The sequence below is a fragment of the Vicia villosa genome, unplaced genomic scaffold (genome assembly GCF_029867415.1).
Source record: "Vicia villosa cultivar HV-30 ecotype Madison, WI unplaced genomic scaffold, Vvil1.0 ctg.000342F_1_1, whole genome shotgun sequence".
NCBI lineage: Eukaryota > Viridiplantae > Streptophyta > Magnoliopsida > Fabales > Fabaceae > Vicia > Vicia villosa.
In genome coordinates, this window is record NW_026705152.1 from 855,138 (window position 1) to 877,772 (window position 22,635).

Consider the following 22,635-nt stretch of genomic DNA (forward strand, 5'->3'; position numbering starts at 1 on the left):
GTTGGGGTGTGTGCCAAATATCAAGCAGAACCCAAGATCAGTCACATAAATCAAGTCAAGAGGATTCTGAAATATGTGAATGGTACTTGTGAGTATGGCATGCTCTACTCTCATGGGTGTGAACCAATTCTCACTGGATATTGTGATGCAGACTGGGCTGGAAGTGCTGATGACAGAAAAAGTACTTCAGGAGGATGTTTCTTCTTGAGGAATAACCTCATCTCATGGTTCAGTAAGAAACACAATTGTGTATCCCTATCTACTGCAGAGGCAGAATACATTGCAGCAGGAAGTAGTTATTCTCAGCTTGTTTGGATGAAACAAATGTTAACAGAATATAATGTCACACAAGATGTCATGACATTATATTGTGACAACCTAAGTGCCATTAATATCTCAAAGAACCCTATCCAGCATAGTAGGACCAAGCACATTGATATTAGGCATCACTTCATAAGAGATCTTGTTGAAGATAAAGTAATTGCCTTGGAACATGTTGCGACTAACCTTCAACTGGCTGATAGTTTCACAAAGGCCTTGGATGCTAATCAATTTGAAAATTTGAGAAGTAAGCTTGGCATTTGTCTTTATGAGGGATTATAGCAATTAACTGGGTGTGGGGCCAACAGTATCCTTCTCTCCAAATATTTGTTATCATTACATATTAAAGTGTATTTTCCCCCTCTTTTACACTTTCTCCAAACGGTTCCCATTCCCACAAAACCTATTTTCGGCATTCACGCTACCTCTCTGATTCGCTGCATTCACAAACCTCTCTCCATCATTCCTTTCACTCTCAACATGTCTCAGACTTCTCCCTCAAAGAACACTACTCCTCGCTTTGAAACTGCATCCGACTCTAGGGCACCAAATATGGTAGGTGATCAAGATGTTGTACTGGATGTTGTGCCATTGAACTCGGTCCCAGCCATTGATCCTGTTGGTAGTATACCAAGAAAGATGCATGCAAGAAAATCAACTGGTGGGTCTATTCCAGAAACGTTCTCTGCTAGGGATAAAGAAGGGTCTGCTTATGTCCACAATGCAATCGCAGGCCTTGTCACAAGAATCCTGAATGAAGGTCACAAGGTAGAAGGAATATCTGTCCCTTTAGCCCAAGCTCCTGCTCATGAGAACAACAAAGATAATCAGGTTGACACTAGCAAGGATCATGTTGATGTTGAGACATCTGAAACCAACAATGTTGAAGGTTCTGATGCTAAAGATGTTGAAGCATCTGAGGATAAAGATGCGGAGATTCTTGAAACAGAGAAAGCTGAAGAGGTCACTGCTACTTCTCCTAAAGAGAAGCCTACTCGCCCTACTGACAATACAAATGATGTGGTGGATCTGGATAATCTTGATGATCCTATTGACATTGCTGATGATAACCTCATCTCCAGCATTTCCAACAGAGTCAAGGCTCGAAGGGGAAAGCAGGTTGATGATCAACACCCTCCCAAGACAAAGGTTGCTCCTCTAAAGAATGCCACCAAAGAAAAGATCAAGAAGGTCTCTGCTGAGCCTTCAAGAACTGGGAGCAAGGTTGCTGTGAAGAAGAGAAAAGAAAGAAGTGTTTCTGACTCCGAAGACAATGTCCTAAGTGATTTCCCTGACATCCCTTCAAAGAAGAAGATAGCTGTCACAAAATCCTCCACAAAGGTTCGTGATGTTCCCTTGGACAACATTTATCTGCACTATGCTTCAAATGCTAACCAGTGGAAGTTTGTTTATCAAAGAAGGCTGGCTCTGGAAAGAGAACTTGCAAATGATGCTCTGGAATGTCAAGAGGTCATGAAGCTCATCAGATCTGCAGGTTTGCTTAAAACTGTTACTCATTTTTCTAAATGCTATGAAATGCTCGTGAAGGAATTTATAGTGAATTTGTCTCAAGATTGTGCTGATGGAAGAACTGAGGATTTTCATAAGGTGTATGTTAGAAGAAAATGTATAGATTTTTCCCCTACTGTTATCAACCTCTATCTAGGTAGAGATACTGAGGCTCAACCTGAGCTTGAAGTAACTGACAATGAAGTATGCCAAGTCATCATTGGTGGTAAGGTTAAAAAATGGCCCATAAAGAGTAAATTGTCTGCTAGTCTTTTGAATGTCACGTATGCCCTGCTGCACAAAATTGGTGTTGCTAACTGGGTGCCTACCAATCACACTTCTACCATTGTTGTTGGCCTAGGTAGATTCATATATGCTGTGGGAACCAAGACAAAATTTGACTATGGGACCTACATATTTGATAAAACTATGAGGCATGTTGGTACCTCTGCTACCAAGCTCCCCATTGCTTTTCCATCCCTGATATGTGGGATAATCCTCAAGCAATACCCTCGAATTCTGAAAGCTAAAGATTCTGTATGTAAGAGGGAGAGTGCTTTGTCATTTCACTATAAGCTGCTCCAAAGGTCAGATGACATAACATCTGCTGGGACATCACAACCCAGCAAGTCTGTGAACAAAACCTTTCTCATTGCTGAGCTGAAAGAGACTTGTAAAGAGTTGGACAACAGGAAGATGAAGCTTGAAAAGCTCATTCAAAGTCTTGAGCAGTCTGCAGATGATGATCATGCTGGTGGAAGCGATGGTGATAATATGGATGAAGACAAGGGTGCTGATAGTGGTGATGAGGAAGAGGCCGAGGATGGTGAGGGTACTGAAGATACTGGGAGTAGTGATGCTGATGAAGAGACTAGTGGCTCTAGTGATGAAGAGATTAGTGGCTCTAGTGATGAAGAGGCTGATGGTTCTGACAATTAGCTCTACTTCTGGTGTTTCTTTCATGCTGATCTTCTGTTTGTGTTTGGCTCCTTTTGTGGCTAAAAAGGGGGAGTGATGGATATTTTGGTTTTTGGATATTGGTTGTTGGATATTTTGGTTTTTTTTGTTGTTTTATGATATTTTGGATGTTTTCTGGTTCTCCTTGACAATGATAAGTGGTATTCTGTAACAGATGATTAAATAGATGTTTTCTGGTTTTCTGGTGATTAAACAAGCTGGCTGTTGTTTTACTACAAAATTTATTTTTCTGTTTTCTTGGTGTTGTTGGCTGCTGTGTATGCTCCGATATTATATGGTTACATCTATTCGTGTTTTAGCCAAAAATTTGCCAAAGGGGGGGTTTGTAAATGTTGTTGATTGGCTGTAATTTTTGGTAAAACTCATTGTGATTTTATCATGTCAAATCTGGTGTCATGACATTCATTCTACTGTTGTGAAGTTTTTCTTATGCAGGCCTTTACCTGATGTCAAGGCCGATGTCATGACATTCGTAGCTGTTACGTCTTATTCTGTTACTAATTATGGTTATGTGATCTGTTAAGATCCTATGCGCTTTACTTGGAAATATTGGATTTTGATCTGTTCAAGGACGACGTTATTTGCCCTTATTTTAGGTTCCTTGATTTATGGAAATTAGTTTAATTAGGTTTAAAACTAATTTGGATCCAAGGCCCAGCTGCTGCGTTTTCTGAAGGCTATATATATATTATGAAGAAGCTGCAGACCGAATTAGGGTTTTTGTATTGAGAAGCTTTAAGAGTTCTTCGTGTTTAAGTTTTTGCGTTCTAGCTTTCTTGTAAGCCAAACAATCATCATGATGATTGTGTTGGTCTAGGTGTTTTTGTTTGAGTTGTAAGAAGTACTTGAAGCTTTTAAGCAAGAGTACCATTGTACTTGATTGAAGCTTTTAAGCAAGATCAAGCTGTGTCTTTGAAGTGTGTCTTCTATCCATATTCATTGAGCGTTATTCATCACTGCTGTGATTAAGGGGGAGTGAGTGGAATCTCTGATCTAAGTAATATTAGGTTGAAGTTGCATTGGGTAGATATTAAGTGAAAGGAGTAATCTTGATCTGTATTACCTTAAATTGATATTACTTATAGTGGACTTCCTCCCTGGCTTGGTAGCCCCCAGATGTAGGTGTGTTTGCACCGAACTGGGTTAACAACTTTCTTGTGTTGTTATATGTTTGTTTACTTCTTGTTCATTTGTTTAAAAATATTCAGATAGTAATGTCGTGACATCCTGTTCGACATTGCGTGTCTGAGTCCAGAATTTCATTTTTTATTAAACCTGATTATTTTAATTTCTTTTTCAATCAAAATATATATATATTATTGATGTAAAACAATTTTAATAATTTAAGGAAAATCTGATATTCAAAATTATTCAAGATAGTAAAAATATTTAATATTAACGGGAACATGAATCAAAATATTGAATATTAACGGGAATATTAAATTACAGATCAAAATATTAAATATTAACAGGAACATGAATCAAAATATTAATTATTAACGTGAATATTAAATTACTGAACAAAATATTAAATATTAACGGGAATACGAAATTATTGATCAAAATATTGAATAATAACGAAAACATGAATCTACTAATTTAAATCTTGAACATTAACGGTAACATGACGTTATTGATCAAACTATTGAATATTAACGGGAATATCAAGTTACTAATCAAAATATTCAATACAAGGTCGGCCCTAGGCCAAGGCAAGCAGGCCCATAGCCCAGGGCCTCAAAAAATGGGGGCCTCAAATTTTGGAATAATAGTTAAGAAATATAATACTAACGTTTAGCGAAAGGGTCATGCTAACATGTGCCCTAAGGGCACATGTTAAGGATGCTATAACTAGAAAAAGTTAAATGTAATTAAATGTAATAAAGTCATATTTAAAATTTCGAGGCATTGAATGCACATGTTTAAATAAAACATTTCTATAAATAGCCTATTAACGTGTGCCCTTGGGGCACATGTTAGCTTTTCCCTTAGCGAAATTGATAAGCACCTCGTTGCTGTAGCCCAGCGGCATAGTAATTGACGTTCGAGCTATATGTTATTTGTTCGATATTATTGTCTTCTAAATGTTCAGTTATCACTTTTATGTGGTTGATTTAGAAAGAAAAAGCAGAGGTAAACTTAGTTAATTATACCTATTTTAAAAAGATAAACTTAGTTAATTATATTTAATAATTAGTATTTTTCAATAACTTTTTGATATAATTATTGTGACAATTAGAATTTTTAAAATTTTAATTATAAAATAATTTGTATATGATAAATTAAACTTTTTAATGAGATTTTAAATTAAATTTTATTTTTAATAATTATTTATTTTAACCCTTATAATTTTATTTTAGTATAAATTTTGAAGACTATTTATATGCTATAATTAAATATATATATAAAAGTTTATCGTACAATTAACTTATTTATTATCAAATTTTTATGATAAAAACATATTTATTATCATTTGTGCTTTGATTTATTATTTTTCTGATCAAACTAATTATTTTTTGTCGTTAGAAACAATCAAAACTTCATATTTTTTTATTTTGTCTCTGAGATTCTTCTTTATTTTAGAGACGAATGAAAAATTAGTTTTTTGTTAGGGGTCCAATTTTATTTTTGTTCTGAACCTCTAAAAAGTCGAGACCGGCCCTGATTCAATATTAACGGGAATATGAAGTTACTGATCCAATATTCAATATTAAAGATATCATAAAGTTATTGATTTAAATTAAATAATAATAAAACAACTTTACAATTTGTTTAAATATTTTCGACAATAACTTTAAAAACAAATAATATTTATTATACCCAAGAGCACTTGGGTGAGATGGCAAGGATCTCTTCCAGCTTAACCAGAGGTCCTGGGTTCGATCCCGGCCCTGGGCATGCAGCAGTGTTAAATCTCTTGAGGGAGAGCTTTACCGCCTATATGGTCCTACCCGGCTCGAGGGATTAGTCTCTGCAGTTGCGCGCAGAGGATACCCCGGTTTATACCAAAAAAAAAAAATAATATTTATTATATATATATATATATATATATATATATATATATATATATATATATATATATATATATATATATATAAAACAACTTTACAATTTGTTTAAATATTTTCGACAATAACTTTAAAAACAAATAATATTTATTATATATATATATATATATATATATATTATTAATTCAAATATTTTTATATATTAAAAGAATTTTAGGCACCAATAATTATCTCTTTTAAAAAATATTTTATTTAAAATATATTTTAAAAACAAATGTATACGGTACCCGTGTGAACGTTTTTTTAATAGGACATCATAATCGTATTTCACATACAACAAATACGCATTTCACATTTACTTGGACATTAATCATCATATCAAATTCATCCCACAAAACAAATAAATACTTCTAATCATATTTGTTTTTAAATATCCTACGTGCAACATTTATGACGGTATATATAAATTGTCTTTCAATTCATTAGTAAATTACTTATTCCAGTCGTAGCAGATAGGATACCAATAATAATCATCTAGAATCAGACATAGTCCTGATTGTTCTATATGATAGTGAAAATATTCTCTTCCAGTACCATAGTCTCTTTTTTGTCTGTATACATCAAACCAGCGAAGGTGTCCTTTCCACCTAAAGGAACAGTAGAATAATGTTTCTCCAAAGATTAAAGGTCTAAAATGGAAGCCATATCTTTGACCAGGACGAAGAAATTGCTTTCCAAGATCATCATCTCCGGATTTACAACGAACAATTAAGCCCATCTTTGGTTTTAATTTGTTATAAATAACAATATGTACTCCAGAAACACTGTAAACTGATAACGACATCAATACACATAGTAAAAGAAGTTCTTTGATCAGTAGAGACATTTTTAATAAACAATATACTAAACTCTACGTCCCCACTTTTCAAAAAAAAAACTCTACGTCCCCATTGCTTTTATTGTACACATATTTATTCATATTTTCTTCCTATTATAACTGTCAATAAGTTTTTTAACTCTTTACTATAAATGTTTATGAGTTTTAACCCATTTTAAAAACTCTTTTGATCATCCATGTCATAAATTATTTCTGTTACTCTTTTGAAACTCTTTTATTTTAATATTTTTTTTTTGCACTGATGTATAATTTTTTATAAATTGAAGGCTTAAATGCAGTTTTGGCCCCCTATTTTCAACATTTTTAAGTTTTGAACCCCTTTTACAAAACTCAGCCTTTCAGTCCCCAAACTTACTTACTTTTGGCAATTTTTGAGCCCCCCACCAGAATTGCATATGTGGCGTGTTTTAATGATGACATGGAAGGGTGACCACGCTGCCACGTCAATAAATAATCATTTATGTTATTATTTTTAATTGAAAATTATTTTTTCAGAAAATTCATTATTTCAAATTATTTTCTGAAAACATAAGTTAATAAACAAACACTCAACCCTAAATTCATACCCTAAATTCATCTATTGTGTCTGAAAACCCACCCACTTCATCTCCTACCTCTCGAACCCTACTTCACACATATCACTCGAATCCTCTGAACGCTCAAACGCAAATATCTTTCAAAACCTAAGGCAGTAGTAAAGATGACACAAAGCTCAAATGCATGGACCGGTAACCACAGTGGCGACATTCCACCCATTCCTCTTTCATCGAAGCACAAAGAAGATGTCAGATTTTGTTCGAGGTTAGTCACGATTCCCATTTATTTTCCCCTAATTTAATCTTCTGCTATTGTCTGTTTGTTATAGAATTAGACTGATTGTGAGCATTGTCCTTCAGACCAGTTCAGAGTCAAACCATTAAGCTGAGAATTCATCATATGGGAGAGTTAGTAGATCATCCTGTTAAATGGTATGTTAATGGATTAGTGTCTGAAATGGATTGGCTGTGGGATACAGATTACATGTCATATACGCAGTTTGAAAAATTGATAAGAAAAGAGGGATATAGGAATATCAAATGCATGTGGTATTGGAACCCTAAGTATAGTTTTAGTCGTGGTCTGAGACCCCTTAACTGTGATGATGATGTTCTTAAGTTAATTGAGGACTTAAAAGGATTTGCCTTGGTGGATGTTTATGTTGAGCATACAGTAGAAGTGTTAGGTGATGAAGACATAGTAGATCATTATGATGAGGATGGTGGCCCAAATTGTGCTGAGGATGAGGTTGATAGTGATGTTGAAGTTGTAAAGGATGATGATATGCCTAAGAATGTAGATGCAAGTGACAATGAAATGGATGTGAATGAAGCTGACAGAGGAGATGTGGATAGTGAACATGTTGAGACTGAACATGTTGATGTTGGAATAGAAGATGATGAAGAAGATGAAGACTATGTGGCTGATACTGAGGTAGGTAGTTTATCTGATGAGGACTTAGAATGCAGTGATGATTATGTGGAACAAACTGAGGATTTGGATTGGACATCAATAATGCAATTTGATGAGAATCATGATAAGGCTAGAAAAAATGATGAGGATGATTATTCTGATGTGCTGCATACACCTAATGATAGTGGTAATGATGAGGAACATGAGAAGTTTCCTTCTTATAAAAGAGGTGAGACATCAAAGTTTGAGCTTGGTATGGTCTTCAGTAACAAAGAAATGGTGAAGGATGCTGTCAAAGATTATGGTATGGAGAACAACAAAAATGTTGTCATAAAGAAGAATGAGGCAAAGAGAATGGTGATTAAATGTATGGAAGAATGCAATTTTCACATGAGAGTTAGTAAGAGGGTGGGGAATCAGTATTGGCAAGTGGTTAGTTCAATAGATGAACATAATTGTGCTAGAACTCCTTATAATAGACAAGCAAAGACTAACTGGTTGGCTAAGAAGTTTGGCCACATTTTGAGACACAACCCTGACATGAAGCCAGCAGGATTGATTTCCCAAGCTCTTGATAGATGGGGAGTAAAGTTATCACATGATCAGGCTTATAGGGCTAAAAGGAGGGCCATGGATATGTTGCAAGGGGCTGGTATGGAACAATTTCAACATTTGAGGAGGTATGCCATAGAATTGTTGAAATCCAACCCTAACAGTACTGTTGTGATTAGGTGTGCAGACTCAAATGAAGGCCCTGTCTTTGAAAGAATCTATGTATGTCTAGAGGCTTGCAAGTATGGCTTTGCAAAATTCTGTAGGCCATTAATAGGGTTGGATGCTTGTTTTTTGAAAGGTGATTTTGGAGGTCAGTTGATGGCAGCAGTTGGGAGAGATGGAAATAATAAGATTATGCATATTGCATATGCTGTGGTGGAGGCTGAGACAAGAGATTCTTGGGATTGGTTCATCAAACTTCTATTGGAAGACTTGGAAGCTATAAACCAAAGAGCCTATGCTTTTATCTCAGACCAACAAAAGGTACATTCAAACTTGTAATTATTTACCATTTTTTGAATCTTGATGTGTACATGTATATGTTGAGATTACTTATCATTCAAACTTGTTTTCATTATATGGCAGGGATTAATACCAGCAATTCAAAGTGTGAGTGCTCATGTTGAGCAACACATATGTGTGAAGCATCTATATGGGAATTGGAAGAAGAAGAATCCTGGTCTTGAATTCAAAGAGGTTATGTGGAGTGCAGCAAGAGCTACAACTGTACCATCATGGGAAAGGGCAATGTTAAAGATGAAAGGCATGAAAGAAACTGCATGGAAGGAAATGGTGGATGTCCCTGCAACTTATTGGAGTGGGTCTCACTTCAAAACCTATTCCAAATGTGACCTCCAGGTAAATAACATGTGTGAAGCTTTTAATAGGGCTATTCTAGAATATAGGGATAAGCCAATAATCACTCTATTGGAGGGGATTAAGCATTACATCACTAAGAGGATAGCTAAGATGAAAGAGCTAGTGAATACCTACAGTGGTGATATATGTCCTAGAATACAAATGGTGCTAGAAAAAAACAAGAGGAATGCAGCATATTGGATATATTCTTATGCAATTGTAGAGATTAATCTCACGAATTTTCGTAACAGATTTAACATTACTATGTGTCTAGGGCTAGAGTCGAGCTTAAGATCCCTACATAAACTGGAAAAGACACAACCATCGCATCCAACTGCTTACGATTTAAATGTAAGTTTTATCATGATGTTTTCCCAAATTAATTTGATAGAGTAAAATTTGATTGAATTTTATTAATTAATTAATTTTTTGTTTATTTAAGTATGAATCACTTATTATGAAACACTCCATCGAAAAAAACAAAAGATTTAACAAATCTTTAAATATTTATAAAAATCTTGGTTATATATAAGCTTTGCTATTTAAGTCATATATATATATATATATATATATATATATATATATATATATATATATATATATATATATATATATATATATATATATATATAAGAAATCCTTTTACACACAACCAATCAAATAATTTTAATTGATTAAAAAATAAATATAAATTTTTCTTTCTCCTTTATAATCACAACCACTCCATAAATACAAATTTAAAAAATATATAAATTTAAAATTTTCTCTTCATATTGATTGTTCCTAAGAATATGGATTTATAGTCGTTTCAATGCAAAAATTTCTCTATGAAACATCTTAAACTAATTACATATTAAAGTTTCAATTAACTCGTCATTAAATAAAATTATACGAAAGCTCAACAATATAATTAAAGTTTCACCCACTTTACTTTTGCATTTTCCTTGATTATTATACCTAACATCTTTCACATTTCCAGCATTCTTCCCAGTTTGAAGAATCTCATCTAGCATATCAGAACTATTGTTAAGCATTCTAACATACTTAGTTATATTGTCCAATTTAGAGTTTAGCAACACAACTTTGCTCTTTAGGTCAGAGATGATAGACACATGCTTTACTTTTTCATCTTGAAGTTGTGCAACAACTTTCTTATGATCTTCTACTTGCTGATAAAACTTGTTCACTTCTGATGCATAACTCCTTGAATGAAGTGGCAAGCTCCTCAAAAGTAAGCTCTTCAAAGTCAGATTCTTCGTCATAGACTCCTATCAGAGCAGTGACCTGTTTAGCAATTTCAGTGTCACTCTCAGAATCATCTTCTGACCCCGAGACAACTAGACCTTTCTTATGACTTTTGAGATAGTTAGGGCACTCAGCTTTTATGTGTGTATACCGTTCAAACTCATGACACCGAATTCCTTTTCTTTGGTAGGTGATGCGTGTATTTTTGCAAGTATACGGATCACGTCAGAGTAATACAAAAGATTATCGTTTCCACATAGACCCATCGTCAATCTATCAACTCTATTATTAATGTGCTTATCCAAGACGGATCAATTCAGTCGAGAGTGTATAGTGCAGGGAAAATAAAGAGATAAAGTAAATTCAAATAAAAGACAGGCTCGAATATAAATCACATCAGTCAATATTCCAATTGTCTCTAAATAGAACTACTCATGGGGAAATATTTTCTACTATTGAAAAGAAACAATTTAATGGGAACTTGTCACTTTCGCAGACTAAGAAAGGAGTTTACTCTCTAATCTTATCCTTCTATTGTTACTTATAAAAGGTGCTTTCAGCGTTAAAGAGGCAAACCTATTTTTAAAAAACTAGTTTCTTAACTTAGTAAAAAAGTGGTTTTATCTTGGAATAATTAACTTAAAAGAGATTCATGGCTTTCACTCAAAAATCGGATTTCAAACATATAAACGCGTCCGAAAACAGTTTCAAAATCGTTTTCTAAAAGTGTCAAAGATCCCTAATTAACAAATCAAAACACTTTTGACCTTTTTGAACGGTTAAAAGCTAACCAAGTTTAATCTTTAAAATGGACGGCTTTCGATCTTATCCAAAACTATTAAGTACAAAAAACTTGTCTTAAAAGTTAAAACAACCCTTAAAGTGTTTCTACAAACACAATGTTTGAAATGTTATCATGACGACGATCCTTACATTCTAACCATTAAATATTTATTTAGATATGGAAATAAAAGCAAGCATATTAAAGTTGATCAAAGTAAACATAGTAACAAAGACAAGGCAAGGCAGTAAAATAATTAAAGCATGTGCAAGACGAAACGATTAAATAAAGTAAAACATAAATAAGGAACCTTCTCCAAATTTGAGTTTTAAATCTAGTACAACTGGAAAGTAAATTGTGCTTGAAGTAAAATCGCGGCAAGATTGTAATTAAAATGCTCCAACCTAATCACAACTATGTTGCAATAATCCTTCGATGTGGCGAATTATTGCTTTTACACAAGGTGAGTATAGGCTTGGTGTTGTAAGACTAAGTTGGAGGCCTAACAAATGAAACGAAAACTCCTATTTACAGAGGAGTTGAGAAGCGTGCTTTTACAAGAGTGCCCCTAACTTCTTTTGGGCGGGAACACAAATGTGAAGACGGCATCCGCCGTCCCTTGCTAGGCGCCCGCCGTCTTTGAAAATAGGCAAGATCGTGGAGACGTGGCAGTTATGGCCATGGTGGAGTGGGACACATCAAGCGCCTCCTATAGAGGCCGCCAAGCTGAACGCCATGTGTGTAATTTCACTAAAAATCTCAATTTCTTGGATTTTTCACATGGTTTCCTCAAGAAATGTTCGAAAAGGGCATGGTGCCTGAAAACAAGACAAATACAAGCATAATGCACGAAAATAGAACAAAAAACTATAAAAAAAACATGTGCAATTCAAGTCGAATATGCAGTGCGATTAGGTGTTATCAAATTCCCCCACACTTAAACCTTTGCTTATCCTCAAGCAAAAACTCTTAGAAGTATATGAAAGCAAAACAATGTTTACAAGATTTGAGCAAAAAGGGCTTCCAAGTTCAAGTAAGGATGTGCTGATAGGTACTAACTAATCGAACCAAGGATATCATGATAACACTTTCCGCATAAAATGCGGGCATAAACTTCATTCCTATAAAAACGGATCCAAGTTAGTCCACTATGCCTAAGCTTCCCTATTTTGTAAGGGCCTTTTCATTCAAGCGCAACCACATTAATCCCGTTATTCGTACTTACTCATAGTAAAGTGACCGGTTAGTGACTCTAATCTCAAGCTTGGGGCTCTGGCATATGACTTGGTATAACCCCTTTATTTACCCCACTGTGGTTGTGGGGGATCCGAACGTAATCCTCTCTACCGAGTCCAGCTCCAAATACCTCTGAACCAACCAACCATGGGCATAAACCTTTTTATTTTCTTTTTGTTTCTTTTTCAAATTTTTACAGCAATTTGAGTTAAGTGGCCGTGTGAGAGTCACCCAACCTGGAATTTCATTTTTCAATTAAAGAACAGAAACAAAGATCATTCAGTTATTTTCATCGGTCCCCAACGTAGAGCACGCTTCGGCCGGAGCTGACTGTTGCACCCCAAAATTTGCCCTCCTGATTTTATTTTTAAATGCCTTAGGGTTTTCAAAGGTTTTCTTTTGGGTTTGAAGATTCTTGTCCAATAAAGGTTTATTCTCCTCCTCTTCCTCAAATAATAAAGTGTGGCTTTAGGGTTGTGAAGTATGATTAATGAATGTTTATGATTAGAGTTTTATCTCAAGGAATATTACATATTTCATCTTCAAGAATTATTCAAGTTTATCTCTGTGATATCATCAAATCAAATCAAAGGCTTGTGTTTTGAGTTTGCAAGGAACAAGATGAATTCATGATTAAGGATGGTTATTCTCTAAGTGTTCATTGTTTGTGATGCAAGACGATATAGAGTGGAGAAATGAGGATCTTTTTGGATTACTCATTCAAGTGATACTTTGGTGTTGAGAATTCAAGATTATAAAGATTATTTTGTATCAAAGTTCTTAAGTTTTTTGTTTTGATCATCTAGATTACAGCAAAATTCTATGAGTGCAAATTCTATTTTCAAGATCAAAATCAAATAATCTCAAATCCATACAATCAAATTTAAAATCCATTCATTCATTCATTACAAGTTTCAAAATGTTCAAAAGTCATTACAAGAACTATACAAAGAGAATCATCTAGCATTTTTTTTCCATATCTCCAAGCTTCATATTGCCTCGGGTTCACTTTTGTTCTTCAAGCTTCCATATTCAACCATATTCATCACATGAAAGGAAAAATGAAATGGTTAGAATAGTACAAATCAAAGTATGGACATGAATAAGAATTCTCAAGAAGATTCTTAAGTTTATCATTAACGTTTGTGTAAGGAATCAGCTTTGCTAAGGGAATTGATTTGAATCATGCTTGCAAGTTCAATAATCAAGGCCTCATACATTTTTGGAATTCCAAGTCATAGGCCCAAATTCAGTTTCTACTACAAATCAAAAAAATAAAGGACTTCTAGTTCACAGTAGAAAACAAAGGGACAAGTTACTGCCGTTAAATCAACAAAATTAGTTTAGTAAAATGAATTTTCATCACCATTACAATATTGCCTCAGAATTTCACAATAACACAAAGTCAGAAAATCAGATATCATCTAAAAAGCCCAATACAGAATTTACTCGGGTATGGATCCTCTAACTTTTTGGGGGAACTTCCCTCTAACAGTGTCTCTATATCACTCTAAGATTCATCTCTCTTATATCATGTTTTCCTTTTTTTTTCTTCTCTTTCTCTCTTCTCTCTCTATATATCAAAATGAATAAAGTTAGAGAAAGTTAGAAATTTCAAAGTTAGAGAATCCATTTCCAATGAGAATTTCTTTACCCACCTCCCTATGGGGGTCACCCCCAGCGAAATCTCCCATTTTCCACTGCTTCGGAGATGCATCTCCGAAGTTTATTTTTTTTAGATTTTTTTTACTTCGGAAATGCATCTCCGAAAACACCACTTTTTCGGTGTTTTCGAATATGCATTTCCGAATTGCTTGAAAATTCGAAACCGGGAATATTTCGGAAGTTTATTTCCGAAAACATATATGCATATACAATTTTCCCTCCTTCACTATTTCATATTTTTTCTCCAAAATTACTCCAAACCCTCTCCAAAACTTAATCAATCTCCATCCATTTTTCGTCTCAAAATCAAGTTTCAAACCATTGATCACGTTAAAGGGAGCGTTGAAAGCTACAATTTGAGGTAAACATCTCTCTTTTTATCCCCTATTTCACTACATTGATTCAACAATTTTCTGCTAAAACCTGCGATGGTTCGGAAGTTCATTTCCAAAATATGTTACCTAACAAATTTCGAAAATGTACTTCCGAAATAAGCCCTGGCAGTAAAAAAAACAGTTTTAGCCAATTTTGCTAATTTCTGCATATGTTAGGTATGGTGCATCCGGACAACATTGTGCATGACGACGTAGTAGCTAAAGCGGAAGTTGTCAACGTTAGTAGCGATCAGGGTATCGACGTTAAATCGATGATCGATGCGGTTGATGTTCGGCAACAATTTACAAATGATCGGAGCTTTGCTAGTCGCGAACAATTGATTGATTGGGTTCGTAACGAAGCTAGTAAACTTGGATTTGGAATTGTTATTTTAAGGTCCGACAATGGAAATATTAGGCGGAAAGTTTTCGTTGTTTTGAATTGCGAATGGGTTGAGAGTTATGTACAATCAAACCGGGTGTTAAAACACGAAGACACGGGATCGAGAAAGTGCGGGTGTCCGTTTAAGTTGCACGCGACTCGGAGGGTTGATGATTTGTGGCGTTTAAGCGTCATTTGTGGAATTCATAATCATGCCTTGGATGCCAAGTTACACGGGCATCCAATGGAGTGTCGTTTGTCCCACGAAGAGAAGATTGTGATTTCAGATTTATCGATAGTTAAAGCGGCGCCTCGCAACATACTTGCCGATTTGAAACGGAAAAAACCGGATAACGTTCTTGTCATGGATTCGACGTACAAGACAAACAAATATAGGCTTCCTCTTCTAGAGATATTTGGTGTGACCTCGACGGACAATACTTATTTGGTTGGGTTTGCTTTTTTGGAGTGTGAAAAAGAAGAAAACTTTACATGGGCATTGGGAATATGCAAGTCTTTGTTATTTGATCAAAAGGTTATGCCAAACGTCATTATTACCGATCGGGACAATGCTTTGATGAATGCGGTCGATACCGTCTTCCCGAAATCGACCGTGTTACTTTGCTGGTATCACATAACTTGCAACCTGAGAAGTAAGTTGAAACCTGCGGTTGGGACAAAAGATAGGCCGGATGAAAACGGTAAAGTTATCAAAGCCGGTGTTGTTGTAGAGAGGATAATGGCGGCATGGAGGGAGATTTTAGATGCACACTCCGAAGAAGTGTATATCGAGAAATTGGTACACTTTAGGTCTTTGTGCGGTTCTATTAAGACTTTTTGTCATTACGTCGAATCCACCATTCTTGACAAAGTCAAGGAAAACGTTATGTGCGCTTGGACAAATCGAGTTAGACATCTTGGTTGCACCATGACTAACCGAGTTGAATCCGCACATGCGGTCTTGAAGAGGTGGTTGGGTGATAGCAAGGGAGATTTGTGTCGGGGATGGGACACCGTGAACCAAATGCTCCAAAATCAACACAATGAAATTCAAACCTCGTTCGGTCGGAGCAAGACGGTCATGGAACATCGGTTTAAGGGCCAAATTCTATTCTCCCAATTGATTTACAACATATCCCGTCCGGGTTTGAATTTTATGTTTCATGAAGCGAAGCAGGCGGAGACCACGGGTGCAGATAGTTCTTTATGTGGGTGCACCATTAGAAAGACATACGGCCTTCCTTGTGCTTGTATACTTTCAAAAAAAATGAAGTTGATGTTAGAACAAGATTTGTTCTGATCAATATTCTTAGTTTTGATGATAACAAGGATATAAATTTTGTGTGAGATAATGTGGTACTCTAATACACTACAATTTCCCTTTCAGGAAATATATAAAGAGTATGCACAAATCCGCGCTCAGAAGCTTTGACTCAGAAGGTTCAGCATGCAACATCAGAACATGGTCTGGCAAGACATCAGAAGATGGTCGAAGCAGAATCAGAACATGGGTCTATGGAAGCATCAGAAGAACTTGAGTTCAGAAGCAGAAGCACTGAGGTTCTCATGTTATCACGCTCAGAAGCACTTCAAGGTCAGAAGACAATAAGATGCTCTGCACCAAGTTGTTTGACTCTGATGATATTCAAACGTTGTATACACAAACATCAGATCAGAAGCAAGTACAAGATGGCAGGCTACGCTGACTGACAAAAGGAACGTTAGAAGCTATTAAAGGCAACGTCAGTAGACACAGCGTAAACAAGGCTTGAGGTAGTTGACAAAAGAGTGAAACATTAAATGCAATGCTGTACGGAATACGCAAAGCATTAAATGCTCCCAACGGTCATCTTCTCAAGTGCCTATAAATATGAAGTTCTGATGAGAAGCAAGGTTACCATTTCTGAACGAACTTATTCTGAAAAACTTGCTGAAACGCTGTTCAACTCAAAGCTCATAAACTTCATCTTCATCAAAGCTCACTACATTGCTGTTGTAATATATTAGTGAGATTAAGCTTAAACTTTAAGAGAAATATCACTGTTGTGATTATAGCTTTTCAGAAGCATTTGTAATACTCTTAGAATTGATTACATTAATTTGTAAGTAACTAGAGTGATCAAGTGTGATCAGGATACTCTAGGAAGTCTTAGCTTGTGTCTAAGCAGTTGTAACTAGAGTGATCACGTGGTGGTCAGGATACTCTAGAAAGTCTTAGCTTGTGTCTAAGCATTTGTTCCTAGAGTGATCAGGTTGTGATCAGGATACTCTAGAAGACTTAGTCGTGGGCTAAGTGGAAAACCATTGTAATCTGTTGAGATTAGTGGATTAAATCCTCAGGTGAGGTAAATCACTCCGTGGGGGTGGACTGGAGTAGTTTAGTTAACAACGAACCAGGATAAAAATAAATGTGCAAATTGTTTTTATCGTTCAAGTTTTTAGACTACACTTATTCAACCCCCCCCCCCCCCCCTTTCTAAGTGTTTTTCTATCCTTCAATTGGTATCAGAGCGTCGGTTCTAAGGTGCAAGCATTTAACCGTGTTTAGAAAAGATTCAGGAAGAGAAAAACGCTTCAGTAAAAGATGGCTGGTGAAGAACTCACATCTACATCTGGCTCTACTGAGCAATACAATGGAAATGGTAACAATGGTTACACTAGACCACCAGTATTTGATGGTGAAAACTTTGAATACTGGAAAGACAAACTGGAAAGTTACTTTCTTGGTCTAGATGGTGAACTTTGGGATCTCCTAATGGATGGTTACAAACATCCAGTGAAAGCTAGTGGCGTAAGGCTTACCAGACAAGAGATGGATAATGATCAGAAGAAGCATTTCAAGAATCATCATAAATGTAGGACTGTTTTGCTGAATGCTATCTCTCATGCTGAGTATGAGAAGATATCTAACAGGGAAACTGCCTATGATATATATGAGTCATTGAAAATGACCCGTGAAGGAAATGCTCAAGTCAAGGAGACCAAAGCTCTTGCTCTAATCCAGAGATATGAAGCCTTCAAGATGGAGGATGATGAAAACATTGAGAAGATGTTCTCAAGATTTCAAACGCTAACTGCTGGATTGAGAGTTCTGGATAAAGGCTACACCAAGGCTGATCATGTAAAGAAGATCATCAGAAGCTTACCCAGAAGACGGGGTCCAATGGTAACTGCATTCAAGATTGCGAAGAATCTGAATGAGGTTTCTTTGGAAGAGCTTATCACTGCCTTAAGAAGCCATGAAATAGAGCTGGATGCAAATGAGCCTCAAAAGAAAGGTAAGTCTATTGCATTAAAATCTAATGTTAAAAAATGCACTAACGCTTTTCAGGCTAAAGAAGAAGATCCTGAAGAATCAGAATCTGAAGAAGAAGATGAACTGTCCATGATCTCCAGAAGGGTAAACCAACTCTGGAAGAGCAAGCAAAGGAAGTTCAGAGGCTTCAGAAGTTCAAAGAGATTTGAACGTGGAGAATCTTCAGGTGACAGAAGATCTGACAAGAAGAAGGCTTTCTGCTATGAGTGCAATGAGCCAGGACATTACAAGAACGAGTGTCCAAAACTTTAGAAGGAAAATCCCAACCAGAAGTTTCATAAGAAGAAAGGTCTTATGGTAACATGGGATGATTCTGAATCAGAATCAGAATCAAACTCTGAAGGAGAACAAGCCAACTTCACGCTGATGGCTACAGAAGATGATGGATCAGAATCTACATTAGAATCAGATTCTGAAGAGGTATTTTCTGAACTATCTAGAGAAGAGTTAGTTTCCAGTTTAACAGAACTTCTGGAACTCAAGGCTCATCTTAGTATCAAATACAAAAAGCTGAAGAAGCAGTTTGAATTTGAAACTAAGAAGCTGGAATTGGAAAATTCTGAACTGAAGGAAAAAGTTTTAAATCTATCCAAAGATAGTGGATCTCCTTCTGAAACAGAAAAATCCATTCCTAGCATGAATCACATTCTGAAAGAATATGACTCGAGCTTCAGAAAGTTCTTATCTAGAAGTATTGGCAGAAGCCATCTTGCTTCTATGATATATGGTGTTTCTGGAAACAGAAGGTTTGGTTTTGGCTATGAGGGCGATATCTCACATAAATTTGAACCTGTTGATGATCTGAAGATCACATACAAGCCATTGTATGATCAGTTCAAATATTGCCAGCACATGATATTAGGCTCACTTCACATTCACAGAAGTTTAACATTGTTCACACCAAGAAGCATGTGACACATCCTAAGAAATATCATGCTGACAAACCTAAAGAATATCATGCTGTTCCTCCTGTTAAATATTTTGCTAAACCCAAGTTCAATCAGAACTTGAGGAGAACTAACAAGATAGGACCCAAGAAAATGTGGGTACCTAAGGAGAAGATAATTTCTGTTGCAGATATCCTTGGCTGCAAAGAGGACAAAAAGCAAAATGTCATGGTACCTGGACTCTGGGTGCTCGCGACACATGACGGGAAGAAGGTCTACATTCCAAGACCTGGTGCTTAAACCCGGTGGAGAAGTCAAGTTTGGAGGAGATCAGAAGGGCGAAATCATTGCTCTGGAACCATAAGTCTTGGTAACTCTCCTTCCATAACTAATGTACTTCTTGTAGAAGGATTAACGCATAACTTATTGTCCATAAGTCAATTAAGTGACAATGGTTATGATATGATCTTCAATCAAAAGTCTTGCAAGGCTGTAAGTCAGAAGGATGGCTCAATCCTATTTACAGGCAAGAGAAAGAACAACATTTATAAGATTGATCTTTCAGATCTTGAGAAGCAGAAGGTGACTTGCCTTATGTCTGTTTCTGAAGAGCAATGGGTCTGGCACAGAAGATTAGGACATGCTAGTTTGAGAAAGATTTCTCAGATTAACAAACTAAATCTGGTCAGAGGACTCCCTAATCTGAAATACAAATCAGATGCTCTTTGTGAAGCATGTCAGAAGGGCAATTTCTCCAAACCTGCATTCAAGTCTAAGAATGTTGTGTCTTCCTCAAGGCCGTTAGAACTCTTGCACATTGATCTGTTTGGCCCAGTCAAAACAACATCTGTCAGAGGGAAGAAATATGGATTAGTCATCGTAGATGATTATAGCCGCTGGACATGGGTAAAGTTCTTGAAACACAAGGATGAGTCTCATTCAGTGTTCTTTGAATTCTACACTCAGATCCAATCTAGGAAGGAGTGCAAGATCATAAAGGTCAGAAGTGATCATGGTGGTGAATTTTAGAACAGATTCTTTGAGGAGTTCTTCAAAGAAAATGGCATTGCCCATGATTTCTCTTGCCCTAGAACTCCACAGCAAAATGGAGTTGTAGAGCAAAAGAATAGGACTCTACAAGAAATGGCCAGAACCATGATCAATGAAACCAATATGGCTAAGCACTTCTGGGCAGAAGCAATAAACACTGCATGTTATATTCAGAATAGAATCTCTATAAGAACTATTCTAAATAAGACTCCTTATGAATTGTGGAAGAATAGAAAGCCCAACATTTCATATTTTCATCCTTTTGGATGTGTGTGTTTTATTCTGAATACTAAAGATCATCTTGGTAAGTTTGATTCCAAAGCACAAAAGTGTTTCCTTCTTGGATATTCTGAACGCTCTAAAGGCTACAGAGTATACAATACAGAAACATTGATTGTAGAAGAATCAATCGATATCAGGTTTGATGATAAGCTTGGTCTTGAAAAACCAAAGCAGCTTGAGAATTTTGCAGATATAGATATTGATATATCAGAAGCTGTAGAACCAAGAAGCAAAGCTGCAGAAGCTAGAAGTCTCAGAAGCAATGGATCAGAAGATTAAGTTGCTGCATCTTTAGAGAATCTCAGGATTTCTGAAGAACCAACAGTCAGAAGATCACCTAGACTTGCATCAGCTCATTCAGAAGATGTGATCCTTGGAAAGAAAGACGATCCCATCAGAACAAGGGCATTCCTTAAGAACTATGCAGACTGTCAATTAGGTCTTGTTTCTTTGATCGAGCCAACGTCTGTTGATCAAGCTCTAGAAGATCCAGACTGGATAATTGCCACGCAAGAAGAACTAAATCAGTTTACAAGGAATGATGTATGGGACTTGGTTCCTAGACCAAAAGGATTCAACATCATCGGCACTAAGTGGGTATTCAGAAACAAGCTAAGCGAGAAGGGAGAAGTGGTAAGAAACAAAGCCAGACTGGTTGCTCAGGGCTATAGTCAACAAGAAGGGATCGACTATACAGAAACCTTTTCACTAGTGGCCAGGTTAGAATCTATTCGTCTATTAATTTCTTTTGCCACCCAACACAACATCACTCTTTATCAGATGGATGTCAAGAGTGCCTTTTTAAATGGTTATATAGATGAAGAAGTTTATGTCCATCAACCTCCTGGTTTTGAAGACTCCAAGTCTCCAAATCATGTGTTTAAATTAAAGAAATCATTATACGGATTGAAGCAAGCTCCCAGAGCTTGGTATGAACGGTTAAGTTCTTTCCTTCTAGAAAATGGTTTCACTAGAGGAAAAGTGGACACTACTCTCTTTTGTAAAACCTTTAAAAAGGATATTTTAATTTGTCAAATATATGTTGATGATATCATCTTTGGAACATCTGATGCTACACTTAGAAAGGAGTTTGCTGAGTCTATGCAGGCTGAATTTGAAATGAGCATGATGGGAGAACTCAAGTATTTCCTTGGGATTCAAATCAACCAAACTTCTGATGGAACATATGTTCATCAAACGAAGTATGTGAAAGAACTTCTGAAGAAGTTTAATCTTTCTGAAAGCAAAGAAGCCAAAACTCCTATGCATCCAACATGTGTCCTAGGTAAGGATGAGGTAAGTAAGAAGGTAGATCAGAAGTTGTACAGAGGTATGATTGGATCTCTTCTATACCTAACTGCTTATAGACCTGACATTCTCTTTAGTGTTTGTTTGTGTGCTAGATTCCAATCAGATCCGAGAGAATCTCATTTAACTGCGGTTAAGAGAATTCTGAGGTATCTGAAAGGTACTACTAATGTTGGTTTAGTTTACAGAAGATCCAAAGAATACAACTTATTAGGATTCTTTGATGCTGACTATACTGGAGATAGAATTGAAAGGAAGAGCACTTCTGGAAGTTGTCAATTTCTTGGAAGTCATCTGATCTCATGGTACAGCAAGAAGTAAGCTACTATTGCCCTCTCAACAACAGAAGCAGAATATGTTGCTGCTGCTGGTTGTATCACACAAATGCTCTGGATGAGAAGTCAGCTAGAAGATTATCAGATATATGAGAGTAACATTCCTATCTTCTGTGATAATACTTCTGCTATATGTTTATCAAAGAATCCTAACTTACATTCAAAAGCTAAACATATTGAGATTAAACATCATTTCAT

The 22,635-nt window shown here is 36.0% G+C and overlaps 1 protein-coding gene across 1 annotated transcript; it reads left to right on the forward strand.

Moving 5' to 3' along the window:
* The first annotated feature begins 801 nt into the window (after window positions 1-801).
* On the forward strand, window positions 802-2,769 carry LOC131626999 (uncharacterized). The gene has a single exon (XM_058897838.1). It carries the CDS (start codon window positions 802-804, stop codon window positions 2,767-2,769), a length of 1,968 nt encoding a protein of 655 aa, XP_058753821.1.
* The last annotated feature ends 19,866 nt before the right edge of the window (window positions 2,770-22,635 follow it).

Excerpts from the sequence above, each read along its gene's own strand:
- LOC131626999 (XM_058897838.1), top strand. The coding sequence starts at position 802 with ATGTCTCAGACTTCTCCCTCAAAGAACACTACTCCTCGCTTTGAAACT.